Here is a 27,629-nt window from a genome sequence, read left to right on the forward strand (position 1 = left end):
GCTGTGGCTTTGGTGACAGTCTCCTATTCACAGAAACCCACACAGTTGTTTTGTAGCGACTGTTGGGATTCTTAACAAATAGGCTCAGCACTGCCAGAAGAAAGTGGGAAATAAGTGTCTGGGGCAAATTGGTATGTGCTAGTCACCTAATGGACATTCCTACATGGCCATTTCAACAATTACCTTCCAATTCCAGTGCTTAAGCAGTATGTCAACAGCACTCAGCAAAATGGCTTCTCCAACGAAAGTGCATGTATGTATGATGAGATAATGCATGAAGCGGCCTGGGACCTTGGGACCTTGGTCTAAAGACTTGAATTTTCCTTTCAGAATCTTTCTATTAGTAGATTTTGGAGTGAAAGCTGATCTTCAAACAAATATGATTGTTTCAAATCTAAGGGAATAATCTGTGCCATTTGGAAATAATAAAGCAACTTGCTTCAGTTACTTTTCCACATGAACTGATCAGCAAGTGGTCGTGAAGAAATTCTCTCACATTAATGAATCCTAAATTTTAAAATGCACAACTTGTTTTGAATAATGCCATTTAAATCACGAACTGTTCTCTTCTTTGAAATAATTTCGAATCATTGGAAATAGATGTGAATAAGCAGACGCCAGAAATCTGAATTCAGAACCTTTCAGAACACGGAAACAATTTGGGCATAAAATTCTTCTCTCCAAAATCTTAGTTTGGCTGTGGTGATTTAACCTTTCCTGCTTTGGTATGAAGCTAATAGAAAGAATTATTACATCTGTCTTTCCACCTCTCTTGGCAATTCCATCTGCTGAACAAAGGTCAAGCTAGAAAACAACAGAGGATACTTACAGCAGAAGCCTGGGGTCCACCTCAAATAACTACAGAAAGTGCCTGTAGTGAGAAATTGTTCTCACATTAGAAGTGAACCTGAAGGTAGGATTTCAGAAAAGGGATCTAGGTAGCAATTCTTCAGACTGCCTCTGAGGGCGAGTGCAGCTTAAGTTCCAGCAGACACCCAGAGCACACTCAAGTCCCAAAACCCTGGCTCTCCGTCCTCGTCTCCTGGATGTGCCCAGAGCCCAGGGCAAGTTCTTAGATGCTCAGTGCAGACTCAGATGGAGGTATGGGCCAATGGGAAATTTGATACTTTAGAAGAATTTTGAGGGATGGATATTAGTTGGGGCCATAACATGGGTGTGGGGGGAAATTAAGGCAAGGCGCCTGCGTGATGATGTTGCAGTCAGATTGGACGTAATGGTCTCTTGACAGGGTTTTGAAAGGATGAAAATTAGATCAAGTTAAGGATATGCTTTAAAAGCTAAATGGAATGAATGGTTTAGGACAGGGAGATGAGCAGCTGTGCACACACACAGACACACACTCACTCACACACACACACACACCCTCTGTGGAGCACTGTGTGGCTAACCGTGAGACTGTCTAACTCTATAAAAAACATGAGAATGAGACATGGGTGGGTACTTCTGAGCCTTTCATTTTAATACTGGTCATAACCCTTTTGCACATTTTCAGGGAAGAAACCCATAAGCTGTGTGTAATTATGAGATCATCTTAATTTAAATAATCCATCAAAATATTGAGAATATAGGGCATGCATAACAAATAATTTTTCCTCTTTCTCTTCAACCCTGATGTTCGTGGGGTCTCTAAATCCCATGTGACCTGTTACATGGCTTGTCCTCTTCCTGCCCATGTGCTGAGCAGCTGACAGAAAAGGTAACTATTGCACACATTTTGCTAGATTTAAGATTCATGTTCTTTTCTGCCTATTGCTGATATGTGTCAGAAAGACTTTTAAATCCAGGCTTAGGATTTAAGTGTACACGCACTCTGCCTATGTGTGTGTACATTTATTTGCTATACACAAATTAAAAAAAATACCTTTTCTTGAGTGTTCCTTCTTCCCTTCCCCCAGAATGAATAGTAGGCTGTGTTGCAGGTGACTGTTTTTGGCAACATCACTCTGTCCTGAGTAGATCAAAATAAGTATTGGGTGAATATGATGAGAATCTATTCTTGTTATAAACCTAAGTGGGATTTGTAGGCTCATATCCTTCTATGAGCTACAACCCCTTGCAGTTGAAAATGTTTCATATGTGACTGATTTGCAGTCACTTTCACCCAACCAAGAAGTACCCACCTAACCCAGATGCTGCCAGCCCTGGTGCACACTGGAATCTCCTGGGGAACGCAGGCAATCTCCTGGATGCTTGGGTCTCACGCGGGCTGACTGAGTCAGAATCCAAGGACTGGTTGGGAGTTACTGGTCTAAACAAAACATAATGCCTGCCTGCTTGTTTCACATTTTATAATTTCCATAGCTCTTTCTCCAAATGATCTTATTTGGTTTCCAAAACAATCCTCTGAGGTAGATGGAGACAGGTAGTGCTGTTACCCTATTCAGTGAATCAAGCAATTGATGCTCAGAGATGATAAACAACTCACCAAAGCTGTATGGCTTGTAACGTAAGGGTATCACTTATAATGTGTAAAACCAAATTTGAAATACAACCAGTTTTTCCAAAGTTTAGCTTAATGAACTTCGTTTTATCATGCATTGCTGGTTAAAAGAACTAAGGAAATGAAATAATAGGAAGCATGTATCGAGATTTTATTTTATTTGTGCATGCAAATATCAAATCAACAGAATGAAAAAGTAAAAGCTGACAAATGAATTAATGGTGTCTATAGGATGTGAGAAAGTCATCTAGTGTGGCTATGGGCATTAAAGTCAACCACATTCCATTGGCCAAGGGTGATCATTTCACCTTCAGTCTTCTGGGTAGAATTCCTTATCCACTGTGCATGTAAACAAAGTCATATAATCTCAACCACTATCAGGCTCAAAAGTACCTATTTCTCTTATTTATTACAATGGGTTTTCCTGCTTTGATTGGAAATCTAGGTTATTACTAAAGAGTTTTCCATCTTGATGTATCTCTCTTCAGGAGGAAGAAATCGTTGACTGGTGGAGTAAATTCTATGCTTCCACGGGAGAACATGAAAAATGTGGACAATATATTCAGAAAGGCTATTCAAAACTCAAGGTACCTGGGCCTATGTTATATGGATGGGGGATTAATATGCATTAAAATTGACCACAGCAGAACTAAGTTTAAAAGGTCTGATTGGACAGCCCAGGAGTACCTCTGACCTCCTGGAGAACTCTCTTGCGGTGGGTTTTGCCTTTGCCAAGATTCCTAGGACTTGAGGACAGCTGTTGACTTATAGTTACATGACTGCCGCCTTGGGACTTGGCATTAAAGTGGAGAAACCCACATCCTTTCATGTTTTGTTATAATGTTTCAATGTGGTTTAAGAAACACCAGCATGTAAAGGACAGATAAATTAGGAAAATGATCAAATTTTCCAGTGAATGAGTCCATCTTCCCTCCTTCACTGCCTTCCTTTCTTTTCATCCTTCCTCCTCCTCTTCTAGTTTATCACCGTTTAATTTATATACAAAAAAGTTATCCATTCAGTGAGGTTTGATCACTGTATACACCTACGTAAAACACATGGGGCAAAGGGCATGTCCATCACCACTCACATAATCCCTTCTAGCTCCATCCATGTTGCTGTGAATAGCATGAGTTTATCTTTTTTGATTGCTGAGTAGTATTCCATTGTGTATATATACCATGTCTTGATACTATGGACATTCTCGTGCCATGTGGACTTTTTTTTAATCTTCTCAGATAATACCTGGGGTTGAAATTTCTGAACTATTTGTTAGATATTTAATTCCATAAGTAAAAGTCAGGCATTTTCCCAAAGTAGTTGCGTGTTTCCACACTCCTACCATGAAAGTTTCAATGGCTCCATCTGTGTCCTCATGCCTATTTGTTGTCATTTGTCCTTTTCTTAGAGTCCACCTGTATTTTTATGAAAAATTAAGAATGTGTTGCTATATTTTAGATATATAATTGCGAGCTTGAGGACGTAAAGGAATTTGAGGGCCTGACAGACTTCTCAGACACTTTCAAGCTGTATCGAGGCAAATCAGATGAGAATGAAGACCCTTCAGTGGTAGGAGAGTTTAAGGTGAGTAAAATGCTTGTGTTTGTCCTGCTCAAAACTCACCTCTACTTTTTTAATAGGCTTAAGATAAAAGGACAGCCAACCTCTGGCACAGAAAAATATCCTGAGACATTGGAAGGATATTTTAAGGTGTTAACGAGGAAAAGGACAGTGGGGAAAGGACAAAGCACTGAGTCATTCTGGGGGTCCCCCCTTCTCCCTGCCCATGCCAGCCAGTCTTGAATCCTGTAGCTTCAACTTTCCAGGTTCCTGCTCCCCATGCCCACCGTCCCCTCCTGGACTTTCAGCAGGACCATTTCAGCAGCTTCCCAGCTGCCACATTTCCCTCCAACTCCAGTTCGTTCCCCATGAACCCAGCTCTGATCATGTTTCATGACTTCTTACAGACATCGCTTGGGTTTCCATTGAATCAAGTCTCAACTCCTTCTTGAGGTGGAGCCACTTGTCTCCTGTGCCACCACACCCTCCTGCCAGGAGGACCTCTCCCAAACCCCAAACATACCTGTCCTCTCACAACTTGGAGCCTTGGGACAGGCTCTTCTTCCTTCCCTGGCTGCCCTTCCTTCTCTCTTTGTGGTCTGTCTAACTCCTACTCATTCTTCTAATCACCAGCTCAAATGTCACATTCTTTGTGAGGTGTTCCCTGATTGCTTCTGGCAGTGACTCACTCCTGTGCTAGGCTCCCACAGGTCCGGATTCCTGCTGCTGCTAAAGCACCTTCACGTTGAAGTATCTGTTTTCATGACAGCCCCTCCCTCCAACCACAGTTGACACATCCCTGCCAGATACACTACTTCCTAAGCTTTTGCCAAGAGCAGACATTGCTAATCAGAGGATGATACCCTCCCTACACATGGTCTCAAGATCTTTCTCATTACAACCCCCAGCGAAGCAGTCAAAGATGGCATGAGAGTCAAACTTAATATCCTTGTGCCACACTGGGTTCCTCGAGGTCACTTTTGGTTCCCTGAAAGGGAACAAAGTAGGTGCTTACTTCATGCTGCTTTACTGAATGAATGTAGCTGGAATTAAGATCCATGTGTTCTGAATCCAAGTGTAGTGCTTTCTCCGCAACTTAAGTGGTTTTGAGATAGACTATATTGATTGGCTTCTCAAGCTGGCCTGGTGGCTCGCTCACTCTTTAAACATATTGTGCCCCAGCCCGTGGTAGGTTGTGGAGTTAGAATGATGAACAAACAAGACATAACTCCTGCCTTCCAGAAGCTTACAGTCTGGTAGAGAACATAACCAAGAAATAGTTATAATGCGGAGGTCAGTGCTACCACAGAGCTGAAGGCAGGGATGGATGCGAGTGTGCAGGATACACACCTACCCAGGGGCAGGCAGATAGGGTTCCTGGAAGAGGTGATGACTTTTGACTAAGATTTGAAGAATGAACAGGAGTTTGCCTGGGAGTGGCGGGGGTTTAAAGGGTGACCCAGGTAAAGGGAACTATACCTTAATGTAATTCACTTCATCCCTGTCTTCAAAATATGTGTAGAGCTCACTCCACCACCACCTTTGCCACCATATTGTGCAAGCCACAATCTCTTGCCTGGATTTTGTCTGTCCCAGCTTCTGCCCTGCCTTTTCTTCTCCCCTGTCATCAAATATGTACGTGATTGTTATTTCACTCCCCCCTGGAAATACAGAATATGTGTTGTTTCTTTCACAAAAGCAGCCTTTTGTCACCCAATCCCACAACCCCTGAGGCTGAACCTTGGTGTGCGGGTGGAGGAGGCCACTGCCCCGGTCACCAAGAGCCCAGTGATTGCATCTGTATGTCTCTCTCTTAGGGCTCCTTTAGAATCTACCCCCTGTCGGATGACCCCAATGTGCCGGCCCCTCCCAGGCAGTTTCGGGAATTACCTGACAGCGTCCCACAGGAATGCACGGTTAGGATTTACATTGTTCGAGGCTTAGGGCTCCAGCCCCAGGACAACAATGGCCTGGTAAGAGTTTGGGTGTGGGGCCTTCTCATGTAGCAAGATAATTATAGTCATCAGCCACAATAATTGGCATGTTATTTCTTTGGGGGCGTCTGTTATCTCACTAGGAGAAAGATACTCTATCAAAACTGTGTATTCAGAAGGATTGTCCCAATGGGGATTAATCTAAAAGCTGGAAGGGGCCTTCGATCCTCCGGTTCATCGTTCTCATTTTACCGATGTGACCTCAAAGATTTGCCCCTGTGACTCCTCCCTGCCACTGCCTCTTCACCCCTCACCGCTTCTCAGAGGCACACTGGCTCAGTGCTACCACGGGAAGCACTCTCAGACCTGGTCTGAGGCACGTGGGTGCCACAGCTGCCATGGGTGTGGGGGCACCCTGATCTGTCCCCAAAATGGACTTATGCTTGCACCCCATGATGACATAGCATTATCTGTCTTGTCTCCACAGTGTGACCCTTATATAAAAATAACACTGGGCAAAAAAGTAATCGAGGATCGAGACCACTATGTTCCCAACACTCTCAACCCAGTTTTTGGCAGGTACTGTCCATTTTGAAATGTTTCTCTGTCATTCATTTCTTTATGGAATTTGTGATAAAGACGTGGTGTGTGCCAACCTCTATTTTAGGCCCTGAAACCATGACTATGAGCTAGGCAAGTGGTCTAAGCAGTGGAGTAGGTTATACATATAGAAGAGCACAGGTGAAAGAATTTCATGCAAGTGAAGCATGCCATGAAGAAAATACAACCAAGTCATGGGCTGGGCTCCTCTGAGACCTGGGGGCAGGGTGATGGGTAGGTGGAGGGCAGGGTGGTGCAAGGCCCGGGAGTCCCATATGTTGGTGGGTTCTCAACAAGAGGAACCGAGTGACAACCGGAATGACATGTTGCTTCTCACCCTCTAATCCAGCATGGGCTCTGTTTTCTGGGATGCTTTGATTCTGCCATTTTAACCAATGAAGGTATTTGATGGATTGGGGATGACCTCGTTATCCCAACTGAGGAGAGGTCAGAATTTGAAGGGGTCAGAAGGTCCAAGTGACCTCTAAACGGGACCATTTTCAGCTATAAATTGCATCCACATTAATAATAGTTTCTATTTGCTGAGCTTTTACTGTGTGCAGGCTCTATGCTGAGCCATTTATATTAGACATCGCAGAAATTCCATAACTCTGAGGTGCTATCATTATCCCCAGTTCACAACAGAGGAAACTGAAGCACAAAGCGATCAGTGCCCAACTGGTAAGAGGTAGATTCAGAACAGCATCTGTGTGGTTTCCATGCTCCCTCCTAGCAGCTGCCACCATCTGATTTTCTCCTCCAACCTATTCATCGGGCAGTGCAGGGATTAGAAGCCCCAATTTCTAGGGGAAGGAAACAGGGTGCCAGAACTCTGTGACTAGTGCATGATAGAGCCAAGATCAGGTACAAATTCCCTGCTCCAAATCCCAGGTCTGTCCCACACCCTTGGTAATGCTTCAGGTTTGTGAAAGCCATCCATCACCTGCACAAAACGGGTTTTTGTGCAAAATATTAGTGAGGTGTTATTTTCCCAGCACCATGCTGAATGGGAGAATGCTTTGTTCTTGTTTGATTTGTGGCCTGTATTTTAATTTGTGCCCTTGTCATCGTGGCCATGCTCTTCTTCCCTATGCATATTTGTGCCTTTGGACATTTTTTCTCTGTTAGCTATACACACACACTCAAGAAAGTCTTTGTCATTCATTCCCTACCTCCTCCACTACATATCAAATCACACTTGCCCCACCACACCGTGTACTCATAGCCTGCACCACACCGGCACACGGAGCCCCATGCACACACAACTCCAGGTGCTCATGTGCACGCGCACACACACACGTACGACCCTTGCACCACACACCTGAGGCCACGTGCCGGGACTAGGGAGTAGAAGTAATCCTCTGGCACAACAATATGATCGTTTTCCTTTTCTTCCACTGATCCAGCCCTGAGGTCTAGACAGGAAAAGGCACGCAGGGCAGGAAGGAGGGCTCCGCATGAGAGACAGGGAAGCCAGGAGAGCCAGCTTTTATGGGAGAAAGGCAGCCCTGTCTGAATTGCTCCTCTCAGAGGAGCCAAGCACAAGCTTAATTAAGTGGCAGGAAAAGTCTTGCTCAGAGCCACCCTGGGAGGAAGTGATGCTGTCAGGCTCCCCTCAGCCAATCCCTGTCTGGCGTGTGTACAGATCCCCCAGCCAGCAGGGTGGGGCCTGGGAGACGGTGCGCACAGCCCCTCAGACTGCTCGGCTCCAGTCCCTGGCCTGAGTTTTAATGGGTGACTTCCTTCTCAGTGGAGACTCCTGGGGATTCTGGGGCAGGAATTCCAGCATTATTGTCCTTAAAGCATCACGACATCTCCCCAGATCACATTCAACAGTAGAGCAGTATCTTGCACAGATGGTGACTGCTCTTCCAAGAAAAAAGTATTCCTTTATCAAACCAAGACACTGGGGCTAAAAGAGATAGCCACTGCAGGACTTCTCAGAGCCTTTAGTTTGTGCAGAGGAACTCCAAAAGAAGTGGTTCTCAACCTTGTTTTGCTAAAGAATTCTTTTTCTGAAAGGACTTGTATTATATGTCTCTTGGGATCCAGTGCTGGAAATGCAGGCTAGGGTACCTGTGGACAGAGCTTCCTGGGTGGTCATGACTAAAGTGCCTTTTCTCCTGTGGCTACCTGCCTCCTGCAGGTCCCTCCAGGCTGCAGCAATGTAAAGAACTCAGAGATTTATCTAGAAACATCCTGGAATTTTCTCTCCAGAACACCTTTGACACACACCCTTCTGCCCAAATGGATTAACATACCTGGCTGTTTGGGTGGGAATCAGTCCACACACCAGTGTGCAAGAAGACTGGAGGCAGCACGGGGACCCAGCAGATATTGTTTTCCTTCAGCAAAATTTGTTGGGCACCTACTAAGGACTCTGTGCCTCTGTGGACCAAGCAAATGCAAAGTCAAGTCCTATCCATCTGGAACTTATGTTGTTCAGACTATCACCCTCTCGTAATGTGATAATAATGTTAGTAATTTAATAATAGTGATTATTATTAAGTTAATAATAATTGCAATTGTCATTATGGTTGCTGCGATTTGAAAGCTTTCTAAGCATTTCTTTACTTGATATTTATAGAAATATAGGATGGTAGGTATTATTATCCTCACCACTTTATAGATGACCAAACTTAGCCCACAGAGGTTAAATTATTCGCCTATGTGGGAACATATTATTGACCTGTGGGAATAGCTAGCAAGTAACAGCTGGATTCAAACAGAAATTGAAACCCATTCCCTTGAACAAGCATATACTTTCATATTGTTCTTATTACTAATTATTAAGTATTACTTATTAAGTACCTTACCCATCCAGTTATCTTATTTATAATGTCCAAGCCTGAGCCTCTGCCCATGAATGCATTTGCATAGAATTCTGGGGTTAAATAGGATTATGGAAATTCTAACCTTGTGTTTGTTCACTTAGAATGTATGAACTGACCTGTTACTTACCTCAAGAAAAAGACCTGAAAATTTCCGTTTATGATTATGACACCTTTACCCGTGATGAAAAAGTGGGAGAAACCACTATTGACCTGGAAAACCGATTCCTTTCCCGGTTTGGGTCGCACTGCGGCATTCCTGAGCAGTACTGTGTGTAAGTTGCTTTAATCACAAGTGTAGACAATTTGCTCCATCTAACATTAACACCTGCGGAAGGGTTGGCTCTCTACCTCAGTAGATGTCCTCCCCGAGTCACTGCTCCTTTCAGTCAGCTATGTACCATTTTTAAACACCTGAGGGGGGAGAAATAAGCAAACATTGTTTAAAATGAACAATGATGTAAAATATATATAAATAAAAAAGAAAAATATAATCCTCAGGGGAAAAGAAAGGGGGGCTTATTTTAGAGAAAATCAGGGCTATAGCATTGCCCAGCTCTAGGGGGTGCCATCTCATCACAGCTGGTGTAAAACACTGGTCCCTGGAGTAGGGAAATGCTCTGTGGAGATGGCATAGCAGCACAGTGCAGGAGACCAGTCCCCTCTCTCCTCTTCTTTGAACCCCCCTCCTCAAGGCCAGGTGGTAAAGATGAGCAACGTTTTATGACAGGAATCCCTGCCCTTTGCAAGCAGAGATTTCTTGCATCTTCCCCTAAATTGACTGATTTGGGGGATGCCCCCTTTCTCTGAATGCTATACAGTATCTTTCTACAGTATCTAATGAGTCATAGCTTGTAGTTCATGGTGTAGGAATTTGCATATTACGATTAAGGTAAACACAATCAAACTCATATTTACAGAGGAGGAAACTGAAGGGGGAAAATTTAATTGGCTGGGGCCAAGATAACATGTAGGTTTTAGGTCTTTCAACTAGATTTATTGGCAAAAGCCAATGTACAGAGGATAGTCCTTGCTCCCTCATTATTGGGAGCACCTGTAAATATGTAAATGTGTGTGCTTCCAAGAACTGGCATGCCTTGCAGTAACTCCATTGTGGGGTGTTATTCACAGTTCTGGAATAAATACCTGGAGAGACCAGTTGAGACCAACACAGTTGCTGCAAAATGTAGCCAAATTCAAAGGCTTCCCACCACCTATCCTTACTGAAAATGGAAGTATGATCAGATATGGGGGACGAGACTACAGCTTGGATGAATTTGGTAAGCATATTGCCATAGGTTGCAATCTAATTATTAAGTATAGCAGCCCATTCATTTTCTGGGTTCCCTTTGTGGAGGGGGATAGGTAGAGCAGTACCCTAATGATAGCACAGGAGATTCCACACACAACTGTTTAACAAAAGCCCCTTTATAGAAAGTTGTGCTGTTTTGCCAAGTGTCAAAGTGGACACACTTTCTTGTCTGTCTTATGTCTCACTTGACCTTTTTAGGTCATAGCTATTTGAGCTATTAACATAAAGTTCTAGTAATTAACTTATTTCTATGTAAAGTATAATTAGTTCCAAAGTGCTCAGATGATAGTACAAGAATGTCTCTTCCAAGTTTATTCCATCCTTCTTCCCAACCCTCTCTGAAAGGCTCAGGGATGCTGGGGGTTGGTTCAAAGAATGTGCCAAGTTCACATCTGGCTCATGTCTGAACTTGGGGTCTTGCTCTTTCCCGAGTGATAATTTATAACACAGTCCATCCTGACACACAGCCAGCTGTTCTATGACAAGACTGAAATAAGCTTAGAAGAGCATAGAGCCATGGTGTGATTCAGTGCTTTACAGGGAGAGAGGGTTCCCCAGAGTGGGTGGTAGTGAAGTTGGCCTTGAAGGAATTTCTGCAGGAAACCGAACAGAGATGCATGGAGCAAAGTGCTTCCTGACCCTCAGCTGCTTATTCTTGACATTGTAAGAAATTTTATTTTGTCTTTCCATTTGAAGAGGACTTAGCGTCAGGAAGGATTGGATATCTAAAAAGCGTTGATGCTGCTGTTAACATGAGAAATTGCAAAGAGATTAGGAATAAACTAGAAAGCAACATGGCCTGCTAGCTGAGAGCGTACACTCCAGAATCAAGCAACTCCACCCAAAAGCTGTGTCAGTCATGACACTGCTATTTGTTATGACATGACATTTACTATTGTTATGTTGCCAATCATCTAAGTTTTAGCAGCCAAAAATAATCACTTCGTTTTGCTCACAGTTTGTGGTCAGGAACTCAAGGACTCAAGTGGGTGGTGTCTCCCTTGGGGCCCTGGTGCTGTTGGCTGCTGTCAGATGTCCGCTGGGGCCACAGTCATCCGAAGGCTTAACTGGGCTGGGTGGCCAAGGTGGCTCATGCACATACCGACAGCTGCTACCGACTCCTGGTCTGGAGCTAAGCTAAGGCTAATGATGCAGCCCCCATTTCACAGGGCAAACTCTGGAAGCTCAGGTCCCTTACATGGTGGGTAGCTTACCTCACAGCAGGTGGCCCAGGAGAGTCAGGTAGAAGCTACGTGATCTTGTATGTCTGGCCTCCATACTTCAGTGGTTGAATAAGTGTTTCCAGAGTCAAAGGGAGGAGATGACATAGACCCCATCTGTTAATGAAAGGAATATCAGAAAATTTGGGAGCTATGTTTTGAAAATGTGACAGTGACACTAGCTGCTATAACAACTGAACTTACAGATTTCAGGGCTTAATACAATAGTTTATTTCCCATAAATTCAAAACAGGTATTGCTACAGGTGGTGATCGTCTCTCAAGCAGTGTTCCATGTGGACACAAGTCTTCTGTCTTATAGCACTGCCACTCATCATGTCAGGCAGCTAAGGTAGATATTTGTTTCTGCTTTCAAAGCGAACCCACACAGAGGGTCCTACGTGAGATTTTATGTACCAGGTGTAGAAATGACACACATGCACTTCCACCTACATATATTCTAGCCTAATTTGGTTGCATGACCACACCTAAAAAGAAGCTAGGGAGTCTGGCTCTGAGCCTCTGCCGCTAAAGCAAATACAAGCTGCTATCACTTAGCACATCTTGGTGTGTTCTGGTCCCTTTGTTGTTGGCAGCTTATAAGTCAGGCATGTGCCTGGTTGGGGCAGGGCTGTTTTTGTCAACTCCTAAACAAGTTGAAGTTTGCACAATGGCTCTGCCTGACCATTTTGCCAACTCTGAGATGGAGGGGTGTGAGCCCCTCAGGGTAGTCTGGCTGAACTCTTACCAGATGCTAATTCTTGTTACTCCTGCTATTTTCTGTTGCAGAAGCCAACAAAATCCTGCACCAGCACCTGGGTGCTCCAGAGGAGCGTCTTGCCCTTCACATCCTCAGGACTCAGGGGCTGGTTCCTGAACACGTGGAAACTCGGACCTTGCACAGCACCTTCCAGCCCAACATCTCCCAGGTAAAGGGGCCCTGAGGACCAGCGTGGCAGTAGCTGGCACAAATTTGCCCTCTTGGATATCTTCTGGATACTTTTAGAAATACAAGAAATAGAAATGATATTCAGCTCTGCTTCATAAAGGGGAATTTACTGTAAGAATGTTCAGGTAACTCACTAAATCCAAACAGGAGGGTGACTATGACTCAGAAGCTACTTGAGTGAGGATATCTCCCTGTCTCTTGCCCACTTCTCTCTGAGTCCCTTTTAGTCTGTGATCACCTTCCTACATGTCAGAATATTACCAACAGTTTCTGAGGTTTTTATGTTATAACACAGCCCTATCTACTTCCAAATATGGAGAGAATTGGTTGCTACATCTTGGTCTAATGGTCCACCCCTGGACCACTCAGCTATATTCAGAATTCAGAGCCTAGGAAAGCAATTGCCTTTGGGCCAGCCAGATGAGACAGTGCCCCTCTGACCAAAGAACCAGGAAGAAGACACAAGATCGCTTGTCATGAGCACCATGTGGAGACTGAAAGTCTTCAGTTCCCAGAAGCTAGGGAGCAGTTTCTAAACAGGCAAGAAAAGACTTGGCAAATGACAGATATTCCATGAGAAAGCTTCTTACAATAAAGACTCCCAAACCAAGAGATTCGGATTCAATGGATCTGGGAATCTGAGTTTTAACAAGTACCTGGAGGGATTCTGATGCCAGTGTCTAGGAAATCACACCTTAAGGAATATTAATATAACAGATGCAAATATTTTGACACTGACAGCAGAACCATGGACAAGCTTATCTCTAAAAAGTGGCCACAATGATGGGAGTTTACTAGATTATGTCACTTACTCCTTCCTTTGATTCTGTTTCACATTTCCACTTCTTCCATCTCTTGTTATTCCTTTTTCTCCCACAGAGCCCATTCCTCCTCCTCTCTCCCCTCCTATCCCTCCATTGAATAAAGTCTTAAGAAATTACAAATGAGAAAGATTTCTCCATGGGAATCCTCTTCCTGCCCCATCACCTCTACCTACCGCATTGGACACAGACTGTCTGAGTCTTAGGAGACACCTGGAAGCTTAATGTTCTGCAGACTTGATGTATTGTAGAACCTTGAGCCCTGGAGATTAGTTGGAAGAGAGTCGGGATCACAATAACATATATCCCTTTTTGAGAGCTCCAGTTAATTCATTTTGATCACAATGCATTAAGAAACCAATCTAGTTGCTTCCGTGGCAAACTTCTTCTGTTTTTGTCATGAAAGCAGAGTCTACAGAACATCCAAAAAAGCAGACTGGGGGATTTAAATTGGTTCTTAAGGTTGATATGGCTTGTTAATGGCATTCCTAGCCTGTCTGGAAGATTATTCCAATCAGCCAGATGGACCTGGTCTGCACCAAAGACACGAACACTGCCTCTCCAAGATGGCAGCATGAGTGCCGATTGGGCTCGCTCCCTCCCCTCCTGCAGCCTCCTCTCTGGTGGTGGGCACTAGCAAGCCAGTAGTAGGGGATACTCAGCTTTGAGGAACATTAACATTCTTGTCATTGTTGCATCTCTCTTTTGAAAGTGTCATGTTGTTTTTCTTATATAGAATTTAATGCTATTTTATATTTTGGTGTTTTCCATCTTGCTGTAAGTGGAGAAAACCTTAAGTTTCACACAACTGAGGCTGGTATCAAGTAGGTGATGTGATGAGTGAAACTGAAAGCTGTTCTCAGAGTAAAGGGCCCAACTTTATGCCATTGTAAGAAGTGGGGTGTATGTGCACATGTGTGTGGTGCAGGCTGTGATAGGGATGGGAAGCCCCTTGTTCTATCAACCAGAGAAGACTCACACTATGACACCAGCAGGCACATGCAGCTGTCAGAGATTCCTGGGTAAGAGTGGGGAGTGGGTGGAGACTGATGGCCTCAATGACATTGAAGATTGAAGATTCACCTTGGGTCTGTCTTCTGTATCATTTTTTGGGGGGGCTTTCCATGTGGACTAATAGATCAGCAGCCCCCCCCCCAAAAAAAAAAGTTTCACCTAAGAAACATGAAATCACTCATAAATAAATTCATTTCTCTTTTCATTTTGGAATGGTTTAGGGGAAACTTCAGATGTGGGTGGATGTTTTCCCCAAGTCTTTGGGACCACCAGGCCCCCCTTTTAACATCACACCTCGGAAAGCTAAGAAGTAAGTAATCTTGAGGCTCTATTAAATTGGACTGGTTTCTTGGTGCAAGACCAGAGTAAAACATACCTTCAAAATGTGCTCCTTTCAGATACTACCTGCGTGTGATCATCTGGAACACCAAGGACGTTATCTTGGATGAGAAAAGCATCACAGGAGAGGAAATGAGTGACATCTATGTCAAAGGGTAAGACTAGCAAATACTAATCTCTGACAAACCAAGGAATGATACATTAGTTTTCACTATTGAAGATGTCCACTATAGGACTCTAGGTTGTTTGAAGTTATTTTGTGTCATTAATGCAATCTGCTTAGGAAGCTCCTGGGAGGCAAAGAGAGAGAACAGAAAGAAAATCCTGTTCAGGTCTTGTTTACAGGCACAACTATATAATGCCTATAACAACTGACAAATGTTTCATCACTTCTCTTAAGAAAATGAGTTTTCTTCAGTTTATTAAATAGATTTGTTCTTTGTGAGTTTTTTTTTTAAGTCATGCAGATCCTTTTTATTCTTTTTTGATACTTGGAATAACTAACCTTAAAAACAAGTAAGGCTTCCAGAATTTTTTTTAAATTTGGCTGTTTCCTCTTTATTGTAATGCAGAGGAAACAGCCAAATTTTTAAAAAAATTCATTCATTCCACCAATATTTATCCAGTGCTTGCATCTAACATGTAAAGTGTTATAGTTATTCATTATTCTGGTAATTATATAATGCAATTCCAAATAGTTCCTGTTGATGTTAGTTTTGTATTGTGCTGTGATCATAGATATTAAGTACAGAATGGCACAGTGACTAAGAAGCCAGTTTTTGGAGTCAAACTACCTGTTTGAAATTCTTTCCTTACAAGCTGGGCAAGTTAGTAAGCTCACTGTTCCTCATCTGTAAAATGGAGATAATGGTAGTATCCACCTCTCTGGGATATTCAAAAAACTGCATTATACAAAGCATTTAGGATAATGCCTGCAGAAAGTATAGTAAACTATTTGTATTAGTCAGATTTCTGCTGAGAAACAAAATAAGTGTATTTGAATGTGTGTGTGTGTGTAGAAAGGGGAGAGAGACAAGAGGGAAGGGGGATGGGGAGCAGTGCAGAGATTTTTAAGAATCGACTCACATGATTATAGAGGCCGAGAAGTCCCATGATCTGCATCTGCAAGTTGGAAATCTGGGAAAGCCAGTGAAATAATTCAGTCTAAGTTTGAAGGTATGAGAACCAGGGAGGCTGAAGATGTACATCCCAGTCTGAGGTCAAAAGATGAGATATAATGTCTCTGTTCAACCAAAGAGGCGGAAGAAAAGGAATTCCTCCTTTTTCTGCCCTCTTTTTCCATTCAGGCCCTCAACAGATTGAATGCTGTCCACCCACATTGGGAAGGACAATTTAATTTACTGAGTCTACTGACTTAAACCTAATCTCATCCAGAAGTATCCTCATGGACACATCTAGATGTAATGTTTCAGCAGACCACCCTCCAGTTAATCATGTAGACACATAAAATTAACCGTCACACTATGTGATGTTAACTAATGTTATTACTGTTGCACATAGACCAAATTTAGTTCCTTGATGTGTAAAAGATAAGACTTCTTGAAATTTAATATATTCATAAAGTGAGAACAAAGTTTCACTTATAATCCCAAATGGCCCTCAATCAAAACTTTGTTAAAGACATAATTACTATCATTTAGGTTCACTATAAACAGGGAATGTTTCATCAAGTTCTTCATTATTCTTTCTCATTTCAGGATCTTATTATCATTCCCCAAGGAAAACTAATCCCAGCTAATTATATATATGCAAATTTATTTGACTATCATAGCATTACTTTTTTCAAATCAGAGAAACAAACTCATGTAATGCTGGACTGGCAGAAATAAAGCACTACCTAAATTACCATTTCATTTTTGAAGTTAAAAATATAAATAATTGAAATAATATGTGAAAAGCTGAATAATGCATAATTTAAATGACTAACACTACCCACATATAGTTATTACGTATAAAAGTTTACATATATATCCACAAATACATATACTTAGAGCAGTTTCCTTTATTTTAAAATTAAAATGTGAAAAGACTCACATTCAAAATTAAACGTGTAAAGATTATCCCCAAATTGAGGGAAAAGCTGCAGGGAATGTCTGGTGAGATGTTGGGGAGTGAAGTCACTGGCATCCTAATCAAAGAGTATGAACTCTTCAGTGAGTTAGTTTAAAAGCTTAAAGTGAATAGTCAAAGGACACTTTCAACTCATTTAGCTAGTTAGTAAGTGATAAAAGTAAAATCATGTAGTTGATTGATATTAATACCCCTACTAATAATGGGACCAAATAAGTGTGTGACTTTCTAGCTTTCATGGTTCTTTGAAGCAGACTAGCAGGCTGTAACAAAAGGACAATCAACAGTCCTTTAGAGTCAGACCAACCGGAAGTTACCTACTTACCTCTGTCTGTTACTGGCCATGTGACCTTGTGTGAGTTGCATATTCTGTCTAAACCACATTATCCTCCTCTGAAAAGTGGAGGTGGTTGTATAGCCACCCAGCTGTTGGGAAGAATAAAAGAAGGCTGAGTACCTGGTTCACGCAGATGATCATAAGCATGAGTTAAGCATTTCCCCCTTTCCATGCTGGCCCCTCTGAGCTGTGATCTCTCATTCTGTCCTCATGTTGACCATATGAAGGGAGCACAAATCGTTAACCTCATCCCGCAGATGGGAGGTGAAGTCAAGTGGCAGAGCAAGTTCACACCCAGGCCTGCTGCCTACCATGAGCCTCTCTCTGTGGGGTCCAGGCATCAATATTTTTAAAAGCTCCCCTGTTGATTCCAGTGTGATTCTAATATGCAGTTAGTGTTGAGAATCACGCATTTTACCACTTTATGAATCTAATTCCTGAGTTTCCTCCTTGTTCCAAACCAGGAGTCTTCTCAATAATAGGCAGATATGACAAGAACTTCCTCCCCAGCCTGTTCATTCATTCCTTCCTTCAACAGGCTATTATGTGCCAGGCACAAGCCAAAGGAAACTTTCCAGATGTTGAAAGTTAAGATGCTAAATTGTTTATGGAAATGAATTTTCATAAATATGCATTTGGAAATAGCAGCTTACTTCTCCCTCGCTAGTCTCATTAATATGATCACAGTGAATTTAAGAATGATTTAAAAAGGAAGCTGTAAGATGACTTGAGTAATGCCTGTTTTGTTTGCTTAAGTAAAATGTGGGAAAGGAAATGCAAAAATTTTGAACTAACCCACTTTCAGTGAGTCTATCAGCCGCGATGACAGACACAGATGAGTTATAGTTGTGAAGACTAAAATCATGGGCAGCTTCAATCTTCCTAAAATAGAAGCTAAGTTGTTGATATTTTCCAGAAAGTTTTACCTTATCCTTGTTAACTGAAGTCTAAAGGGTTTCCTGCTTTGGTTTTAGAGGAATTATATTTTATTTGGCTATAACTGTGTTGGATGCAGCAGAGTGCCTCCCCTTCATAAATCACCCCTCAGCTCTGTAGATAACTGGAACCTGCCCAAGAAAAGTGCATTAATTCTCCTGCCCTTCTCTCCCTTAATCACTGCGCAATTTTGCGGCTAGATTACCTGTCAATCAGAGAAAGCTAAGTCTGTTTGCCTCTGCTTTTCAGCTGGATTCCTGGCAGTGAAGAAAACAAACAGAAAACAGATGTCCATTACAGGTCCTTGGATGGCGAAGGGAATTTTAACTGGAGATTTGTTTTCCCATTTGACTACCTCCCAGCAGAACAACTCTGTACTGTGGCCAAAAAAGTAAGCTCTGAAAAATGCCAGTAGGAAGTGGATGTCATGGGTCTTCCCTACTGCAGACACTCAGAGAACATCAGGGCTACCCAGCATCTCAAGGTCTTGAGCGGCTCCCCCTTGGTACTGCTGGGAAAGCTGAGACTTGCAGAGGTGTAGACACTTGCCCGACTCACACAGTGGTGACAGTTATCTGTGTAAATAGGAAATTAATGGACCCAAGCTTTATATGGGTGCAGGGTGAAGGATCTGGTAAATGGTGGACCTGGGGATCCTGTGTCAATATATACAACAACCCAGCTATTTTATTTATTTATTTTTTTTTTGGTCATGGGGGACTGATTTCTTACCATAATAAGCAGACCTGTTGGACTAATTAACCAAAAAGAAGCAAAATATTAAAGTAGATGCAGTTTCCCTTTTGCCTTCCTTATTACCCCAGCATCTGCCTTACCTCCTGCAGAAGCTCTCCATGAGGACTCAGGACCTTAGATGTAAGTAGGACTCTCAGTTACAGAACTCAATTCAACTGGCTTATACTTTAAAAAGAAGTGATTTATTGACCTACATTACTAAAAAGTCCAGGGTTGGCTGACTTAAGGAAATCCAGGATCCTAGGTTGAACTGATATCTTTAGAAATTGCTCTCATTTTCCTGCTGCTCTGTTCTGCCTTCTTCTGTGGGCCTCATTCTCTGGTGGAGGCAAGATGGCTGCCAGCAGCCCCAGCTCACATCCAGCCTCTCAGCAACCTCAGCAGAAAGAGAACAAATCCCTGATGGCGCCAACCCCAGGGCTGGAATTGGGCCTGTGTCTGCCTGTTTGGGGTCAAACGTTCCTCCCTGAACCCAACGTGTTGCCTGGGAGTTAGTGCTCTGACTGACCAGGGCCTGGACTCAGGGATGGAGCCTGTTCCTCCCAAATTGCATGTACTGGAGGAGGGGAATCCTGGAGAAAAATCTTGGCACTTTTATCCCAAAAAGGAAGCCTGAAACAGATATAATAACAGATATCTTGTATCGGACCCTGGCCCATCCCCATACTCTATAAACTTTCCTCGCTCCACTGGTCACATCCTCTCCCCACACCTGATCCAAAGGTCCCTGTGTCCTACCCCTGCTGGCCCTGCAGGTGCTGAGACTGCAGTGAGCCCTTTTTCTGTGCCAGACGACACAAATGTCTTCTAAGGGCTCTTTCTAGAGACATGGACACAACCTGATTTGAACTATGCACACTTTCAGATGGCGAGGCAGGGAGAAGGGATTTGGGGTCAGGTAGGCCTTTAGGTAGAACTAAGTTGCCTCTCTGACTGATATCCAGAGCTGGACTCTCCATACCCTGAGTGGTACTTGAGCACTTGTAGCCAAACCCCACACAGGACAGGCAGGGCCAGACAACAGCATAGTGGGCTTCCCAGCCCCTCAGACCTAGTCCCTCCGAGCCCTGCAAAGGGGAACATTCCTGGAATGTCATCTGAAAAATAAGAAACAACCCTATCATCTTCCTTCAAATTCATGAAGCAGTAGGGGGATTCACTTTCTCTTAGGAGCGAAGGGGTACTTAGGCTATGAGGTGTTGCTATCCTTGGCTAACACAGACCAGGAAAAAGCAGGGCCCCGAGGTGAGAACTAGGTGGATTGTCACCCAGTCCTCCTCCATATCACTCTAATAGGGGGATCTGGGGGTCTTAGGAGACCACAGCACATAAAATCCAGCAATAGTTTTCAAAACTAAAACTGGCAGGACATTTAAATTCTGCATTGATTAAAGTTCATTCTGGGCTTCTGTCTTCTCAGCCCCAGATGAAATGAGTGTGCTCAGACATCTGTGTGGGATGGGTGGAAAGATCCCTGAGCAGAAGTGACACCCCAGCAGGAGGATAATCTAAGGAGCCTGTAGTGGTTTTCAGGAGGAGAAAAAAATCACTTCCCAAGCCCCAGGAGTGGCAGCAGGAAGTCACACCGATAGGACCATGACGGAAGTCCTTCTGTTTGGGAATTGCATGAGACATCCTTTTTATCAGCCAGCTGGTGGTCCTGAGACTTCCTAGGGAGCCCAACTCCACAGACATGGGGTGGAGGGGAGTCCTGGGGAGGGAATGGAAGCCAAGGGAGAGAAGAGGTCCCAGTCTTGGGCCCAAGAAGACAGTTTCAGAGCCCATGAATCAGCTTAATTTGGTTTGTCTGTTTCTCTTGTCATTTTAGGAACACTTCTGGAGTATTGACCAAACTGAATTTCGAGTCCCACCCAGACTGATCATTCAGATATGGGATAATGACAAGTTTTCTCTGGACGACTATTTGGGTAGGGCTTCCATTTGGATCTTTCCCCTAAAAAATTGTACTTGGAATGAGTGGAATCAGTTCAAACTTGGAATCAAATATTTAAATCCTTGATATCTGTGGGTAGCTGGGGGCAGGGGGCACACTCACTGCTGGATGTCCTCTAATCTCTGTGGCCCATCCCCCCATTCTCTCAGGGCCCCTGGAAAGTGAGCACAGGGAATGTCCCCCCTTTTCATGGGGGTTCTGTCTACTCTTGAGGGCCCCATGAGGTTCTTGTACCAGCTCCTGCCTTTCTCTGAAGATTCAAATCCTGTTTCAGAATGGGGCACCACTGCTCCCAAACTACCCACTCTGTCTTTCCTCAGCACCTCAGAATTGGTTCCCACACTGTTCTCAAAACTTACCCAAGTCTCCTAACCCCCCAGCCATTGTTCTTTCTCTCAGGCCCAGCCTCCTCTGTGGCTCAGGTGCTGGCTCTTACCTGCTACACACATGCTCTGGTCAGGCCCGTCCAGTGGTGCAGCGCTCTCTTGGTTTTCACTCTCCCAGCCCTTGGATTTTTAAATTCAGGCCTTCATCTTCCCTGGGGTTCTTGGGTTCTTCACCAGCCACTTAGTGACTTACCCACTCTCACCTCTTCCAACTTATGTATGACCCCTAAACCAAGAGGTGTATTTGGACCCCTCAAGATGGCTGACCTACAAGAACTGGAAACTCATATGATGAAATATTTTGCACATATAAATGTGTCAAATCAGCCCATGTATAACTTAAACTTACACAATGTTGCCATATCGATCATATCTCATTTTTGTAAAAACAAAAACAACTGTTAGGATGATTATCCCCAGTTCCACACCAGAAGCCTTCACCTTTGTGTTGATCATGACTGAAATGATAAACTTCAAATTTTCCATGGCTGGAATGAAACTCGGCATTTCTTCCTGACTTCAAACCTGCTCTCCTCATGAAGCTCCTTTGCTATTGATGGCCCCCCATTGTCCAGCCACCCAGACAAAAGCCCCCAAAGTCCTCTATGGGTCCTCCTCTTCCCTTACTCCACCCAGTCCCAACAATTTAATCTGTTTTATCCTGTACATTCATTTTGTCACTTTTATGATCTCTGCTACTTGCCAGTTCAGACTCCATTTTCTCTTGGCAATCTGTTATAGTACCCCTAAATCCTCTGTCTGCTTCCATAACACCTTACTTCCAGGGCATCTTTCCTGATAAAGAGACCCCAGTGGCCAATATACCTGTGCCTTTACTTTACTTTTTATTCCTTTACTCCTCCCTGCACTAAATGCAATGATTCTTAATAAGAGCTGAACAAACAAATGAGTGTGCAATTATGCTAAAGCATATAAGCATTAGTACCTCACGTCAAGGAAGGGAAAATGTGCTTCTCCAGGTGCCCTGATCTGGGTTCCTAGTTACTGTGAGAATATTCTGTTGAGCGGCTGTTTTCTGTGTCAAGCTCCTGTCCCTGAGGTTACACTAGGAGAGTCTTAAACGTGACCATACTGTGGAGCTGCCCATGTTCCAAGTACTAGTCGTCTTCACCCAAAGCCAAATAAGCAACTGTGTCTACTACAGCTCAGAACCAAAATGAGCAAGTTTCAAATCCAAGTTCTGTGGAAATTTTGTCTATAAATATTTGATTATTTTGTGCTTGTGGAAGAGCTCTGTTTATGATCATGTCTTTGAGAAATAAAACAGCTAGACATGTGTGAGAGGCAGGACAGTGGACAGATACTATATGGAAAGGCTTGAAATATCCACCAGGTCCCTTTCTCTAACTCACTTATTACCTGTTCAAAATCACTGTCTGCTTCTTTTCTGACGAGAACGTTCTGTTTACTTGAGAACAATGGCTGGTCCACTTGATGCTTATTTGGGTTGAATGCTTCCTTGGCCAGGTTTCCTGGAACTTGATTTGCATCACACCATCATTCCTGCAAAATCATCAGAGAAATGCAATTTGGATATGATTCCAGACCTCAAAGCCATGGACCCTCTTAAAGTGAAAACTGCCTCACTCTTTGAGCAGAAGTCCATGAAAGGATGGTGGCCGTGCTACGCAGATAAGGATGGCGCCCGCGTGATGGCTGTATGAGTAATTCCTTATTCGGGGTCTTTTATCATTTAGGCTTTGCCTTCTATCAACAGGCTTATTCCAGAGAAGGAATGTTAAATTGGTGGGACTTTAAGTTATGGGAATGGTTTGTATGTAGGATTATGAAAGAAGGTGGGTAAAGTGTGAGAAGACTTTTGGGGTTGAGTAGAAGATGGAGGGATTGGAATGGTTCAAAAACAGGGAACCCCAGGAGTTGCACTGTCTTCCTTTAGCACCCTCCTTCATGGGGAAGAGCTTCCAGCACAATTCAGTACAGAAAAAGGAATAATCTCATTTTTTAAAAAAAGTAGAAGGAACAGGGAGAGCTGACTTCTATAGGACAAGGTCATAACTTACAAGCAAGTCTGGAGAACTCAAGATATATTTTGATGTAAAAGCAGAAGTGTGGGTTACCATGATTTGTCACAAAGACTGCCCAATTATTATTTATTATTAATAATAGCTAACATTTTAGATCATGGCTAAGTATCTTACATTCATAATCTTATTTTAAAAACATCTTTGAGGTATAATTTACATAAATTGCACCTTGTATTTTTTATTTTATATATATATACATATTTATTTTTTACATCACTTTTCCTTTCTGTACAATGTATGCTTTCTCCTCTCAGGTGCAGTCCTTATAAAATTCCCACCACCAATTCACCCGTGCTCCATCTCCATAGTCCCTTGTGCTTGTACCAGCTCCTGCCTTTCTCTGAAGATTCAAATCCTGTTTTCAGAAAGGGGTGCCACTGCTCCCAAACCACCCACTCTGTCTTTCCTCAGCACCTGTCTTTCCTCCCCTGTTTTGATCCCTCTTCCTTCCCCTGCCCTGCACCTTGTATTTTTTAATTATTTTTTTGAGGCAACATTGGTTTGCAACACTATACAATTCAGAGGTACAAGGTCACACCTTTCAGGTGCAGCCATCACACCACACCCACCACCAAGGCACCCACATCCTCCCACATAGTCTATCGTGCTCCCACCCACCCCACTCTGCTCTCACACCTCCCCCCTAGCCCCTGTAGCCTCAATTTCACAGTCAAGTTTCTAGGGTTTGTTATTGGTTTGTTTTTATCTGAACCTTTGTTTCATTTCTCTATATTGACATCATCCAGTATTTGTCTTTCTCCTTTGACTTATTTCCCTTAGCTTAACCCAGTTTCATCCATGTTGGCGCAAATGGCAAGTGTTTATGTCTTTTTATAGCTGAGTAGTATTCCATTGTGTATCTACACCACATCTTCCTAAGTCACTCATCAGTCTTTGGACACTTAGGTTGTTTCCATGGCTTGACTACTGTAAATAGAAACTGCACCCTTTTAAAGTACACAATGCAATATTCTGGCAGATGAACACACTTGTGAAGCTACCACCAGAATCAAGATCTGGAATATTCCCATTACTCCACTTACCTTTTGCACCTTGCAATGCATCACTGTCTCCACTTCTGGCCCAGGAAACCACGTCTCTACTCTCTGCCACTGTAGATTAATTCACACGTAGTCTCCTTGAGCTCTGATGACAACTCCATGAAGTAGACATTATCTCCATTTTATAGATTAAAATAACAGGTCTTGGAAGATGGGAGAACCTTGCAGAGGAGACACTTAACTCTGTCCAACTTATCAACACAGGAGTCATCTGTACCCCACAGCCCAAACAGTGTTAGGGTTCACAGTTCTCAAGTTGAAGGTGAGCTTTGTGAAGTCTAGAAATTCTGTTACAACCTTAGTTACACCTGCCTATAAAACTGGACAAGATTCTAGGCATCTTTCAATTCAGTGTTCTCACATGCAGAGGAAGATAATAGCCATACCTGCTTCTTAGGGTTGCTGTGAGCATTACAGGAGATTACCCACATTGAAGGCCTGAACACTGGCCATGCATCATACAGGGACCGGTCAGCACAGAGGCAGTGTTAGCTCATTCACTTACTCAACTGTACCTACTAGGTGCTAGCCTTGTCTACATAGTAGGGATGCCAGGGTAATCTTTGAGCATGCAGGTTCCTTTGTAAGTGGCAATGAATACTTCATAAATGTTGAATATTGTTATTAGCAGCATTGACATTCATCTGGGTCCAAGTGCAGTTACAAAGGAAGGTGTGTGAGGCAGCCAGGAGATGGACGTGAGGAAGTTAGAGTGACGGAGATACAGAGCATGAAAAGCAGGGATCAGGGAGCAGGCAGAGCAATTTGTCCCCTCATTTCCCACACGTAGTCAGTTCAGAAACACATGGAAGAGGAAATGTGATGAAATCGCTTGAGGAAAATTGAAAGCAATCTAAAGATTGTTTTACAAGAATAAAAATGGCTGCTTGGGGAATACTCATTGGGTTGAAGTGAAAATATTTGTGAAACGTGATGTCATGTGTTTAACCGGTTCTGCTTTAATGAAGGGGAAAGTAGAGATGACATTGGAAGTCCTCAATGAGAAGGAGGCCGACGAGAGGCCAGCCGGGAAGGGACGAGATGAACCCAACATGAACCCGAAGCTGGACCCACCAAAGTGAGAGGCCTTCTTTGTTCTCAGTGCTGTCTGATCCCCAAACACCTGCAGTCTGAAAGCCCCCCTTCCAGTGGGCTTAATGGAATGGATTAGCCGTTGTCCTTCTAATTTTGTGCTTAATAGTGGGGGGTGGGGGTGGGGAGGCTGGCAATAGCTTCATTTTAAACATTCTCCTTTCTCTTGAAACAAAGTCCAATGTGTCTTCATCATTTTAAGAAACTATAAAAAAATTAGTCTTCTCAGCCACCAAGGGGAATAGTATCGTTTCTTGACTTATAAATATTGTTAATTATTCTTCCGACTGTGATGCTCTGTGGTAAAATATCTGTCCTTCTCAATACCATGTCTTTGCATTGCAGTCGGCCAGAAACCTCCTTCCTCTGGTTCACCAACCCATGTAAGACCATGAAGTTCATCGTGTGGCGCAGATTTAAGTGGGTCATCATTGGCCTGCTGATCCTGCTGATCCTGCTGCTGTTTGTGGCCGTGCTCCTGTACTCCTTACCAGTGAGCACCTTGCCTTTTTTGTGTGGGAATTACTTGGGTCACCTAACTCGGTACTTGTCTTTCTTGCTGTTCCAAAGAATGAACCTACTCAGCAGTTGCGGAGTTACCATCCTCAGGCTTTGGAAAGCTTAACGTGTCCTGTGATTTGAAAGGGGTTCACAAAATTTAGGCAAAACTTTATGGTCTGAAAACAGTTTTGGCTTTAGGAATTCTAGGGGCATCCCTCAGGTACCTCTCATTATGTGTTGGACGGCAGCCAGCATTTCCATCTGATCTTCCTGCCTTCAAATTTTGTTGTTCCCCGCCATCCTGCACCATCACTCTTTGTCTTAGGACTCATGGATCCCCAAATCTAGGTTTATTATAGGTCTATACAAACCCCTAGATTGTTGGCTTCCCCAAATGAGCTTTGCTCTAAACTTCCAGGGGAGCCTCTGCCAGTGTTATACTTTTGCTCATATTTTATCTGTCAAAATCTACTCATTCTTCCAGGCCCAACTCACTTAACCTGCTCCTTAAGTTTCCCTTAATCACTCCAGTTACAGATGGGAGGCTCCAGTCACTGGGGGAGAAACCCTAACTTTAATATGTAGCTATTTTAACTCTGCTTCTTTGTCGTTTCCAGAACTACTTGTCAATGAAGATTGTGAGGCCAAATGCATAATGAAAGCAAAGACTTCATTATCTTCTAATGAGGGAATCCTGCCTCTGCCTGTGGCCCAAAATCAGGAGTAACTTTGTTTGTGTCTAGAACTATAATGTCAGCAAGGCCTCTCAGTTTCCAGAGGTTCTAGTACTGGGAAATGAAACCGAAAAGCAACTGTTTTATCTTGTTATCTTTTGAAGTATTCAAAGTTTAACCATGTTTTTCATATTTTTCAAGATGGCTGGTTCCATTTAAAAAGCATTTTTTATGTGTATCTAAGTCAATTTTTAGAAATTGCTGAAATCAAATTTGAAATTTTTGGCATCTTGAGTCCATAAAGTTCTTATGGACTTATAATCAACAACTTCTTATAATCAACAACAAAAAAGAATCTTTATTAATTCTTATTTATTCCTGTAAACTTTGTTATGATATTTTATATGGATAAATGTCCATATGACATGACACTCTGTTCGACCTCTGTGACAAACACAAATAAAAATGTTTCCTCTTTGACACAGCTGTTTGTTCTAACTATGGGCTGAGTTGGGAAGAAGCTATTTCTAACCTCTGGGTCTTAATGGATGGAATACCACAGTATTCTACTTGGTCATAAACCCTTCCTGCATGTGCTGTCAAATCTTGACCAGTGGGTTAACATAACAAATAACAAGGTTAATATAGAGAATAAAATAATAGAATGGAGTATCATAATAAATAATAAAAGCTAACATTTGTTATAAATTCTCTGGGCAACCTGCTGTTTTACGT

General features: G+C 43.0%; 1 protein-coding gene across 4 annotated transcripts in view; it reads left to right on the top strand.

The window, feature by feature from the left end:
• The window catches only part of MYOF (myoferlin), a gene marked incomplete at both ends in the record, with an annotated part of 129,506 nt that extends 102,630 nt beyond the window's left edge, over positions 1–26,876 (top strand). For 2 of the 4 annotated variants that reach the window (XM_084246102.1, XM_084246104.1), the window contains 16 exons: positions 1,706–1,717; positions 2,950–3,048; positions 3,920–4,045; positions 5,839–5,994; positions 6,443–6,534; positions 9,491–9,661; positions 10,518–10,666; positions 12,707–12,846; positions 14,923–15,011; positions 15,100–15,195; positions 18,654–18,795; positions 20,989–21,088; positions 22,989–23,179; positions 25,596–25,705; positions 26,065–26,212; positions 26,838–26,876. In XM_084246102.1, coding sequence (XP_084102228.1) covers positions 1,706–1,717; positions 2,950–3,048; positions 3,920–4,045; positions 5,839–5,994; positions 6,443–6,534; positions 9,491–9,661; positions 10,518–10,666; positions 12,707–12,846; positions 14,923–15,011; positions 15,100–15,195; positions 18,654–18,795; positions 20,989–21,088; positions 22,989–23,179; positions 25,596–25,705; positions 26,065–26,212; positions 26,838–26,876 — 1,860 coding nt within the window. The remainder of the gene's footprint in view (positions 1–1,705; positions 1,718–2,949; positions 3,049–3,919; positions 4,046–5,838; positions 5,995–6,442; positions 6,535–9,490; positions 9,662–10,517; positions 10,667–12,706; positions 12,847–14,922; positions 15,012–15,099; positions 15,196–18,653; positions 18,796–20,988; positions 21,089–22,988; positions 23,180–25,595; positions 25,706–26,064; positions 26,213–26,837) is intronic. The other 2 variants (XM_084246103.1, XM_084246105.1) reach the window with 1 other exon arrangement.
• Positions 26,877–27,629: the final 753 nt, after the last annotated feature.

This window comes from Talpa europaea, assembly GCF_964194135.1.
Source record: "Talpa europaea genome assembly, chromosome: 10".
In the NCBI taxonomy this organism is placed as follows: domain Eukaryota; kingdom Metazoa; phylum Chordata; class Mammalia; order Eulipotyphla; family Talpidae; genus Talpa; species Talpa europaea.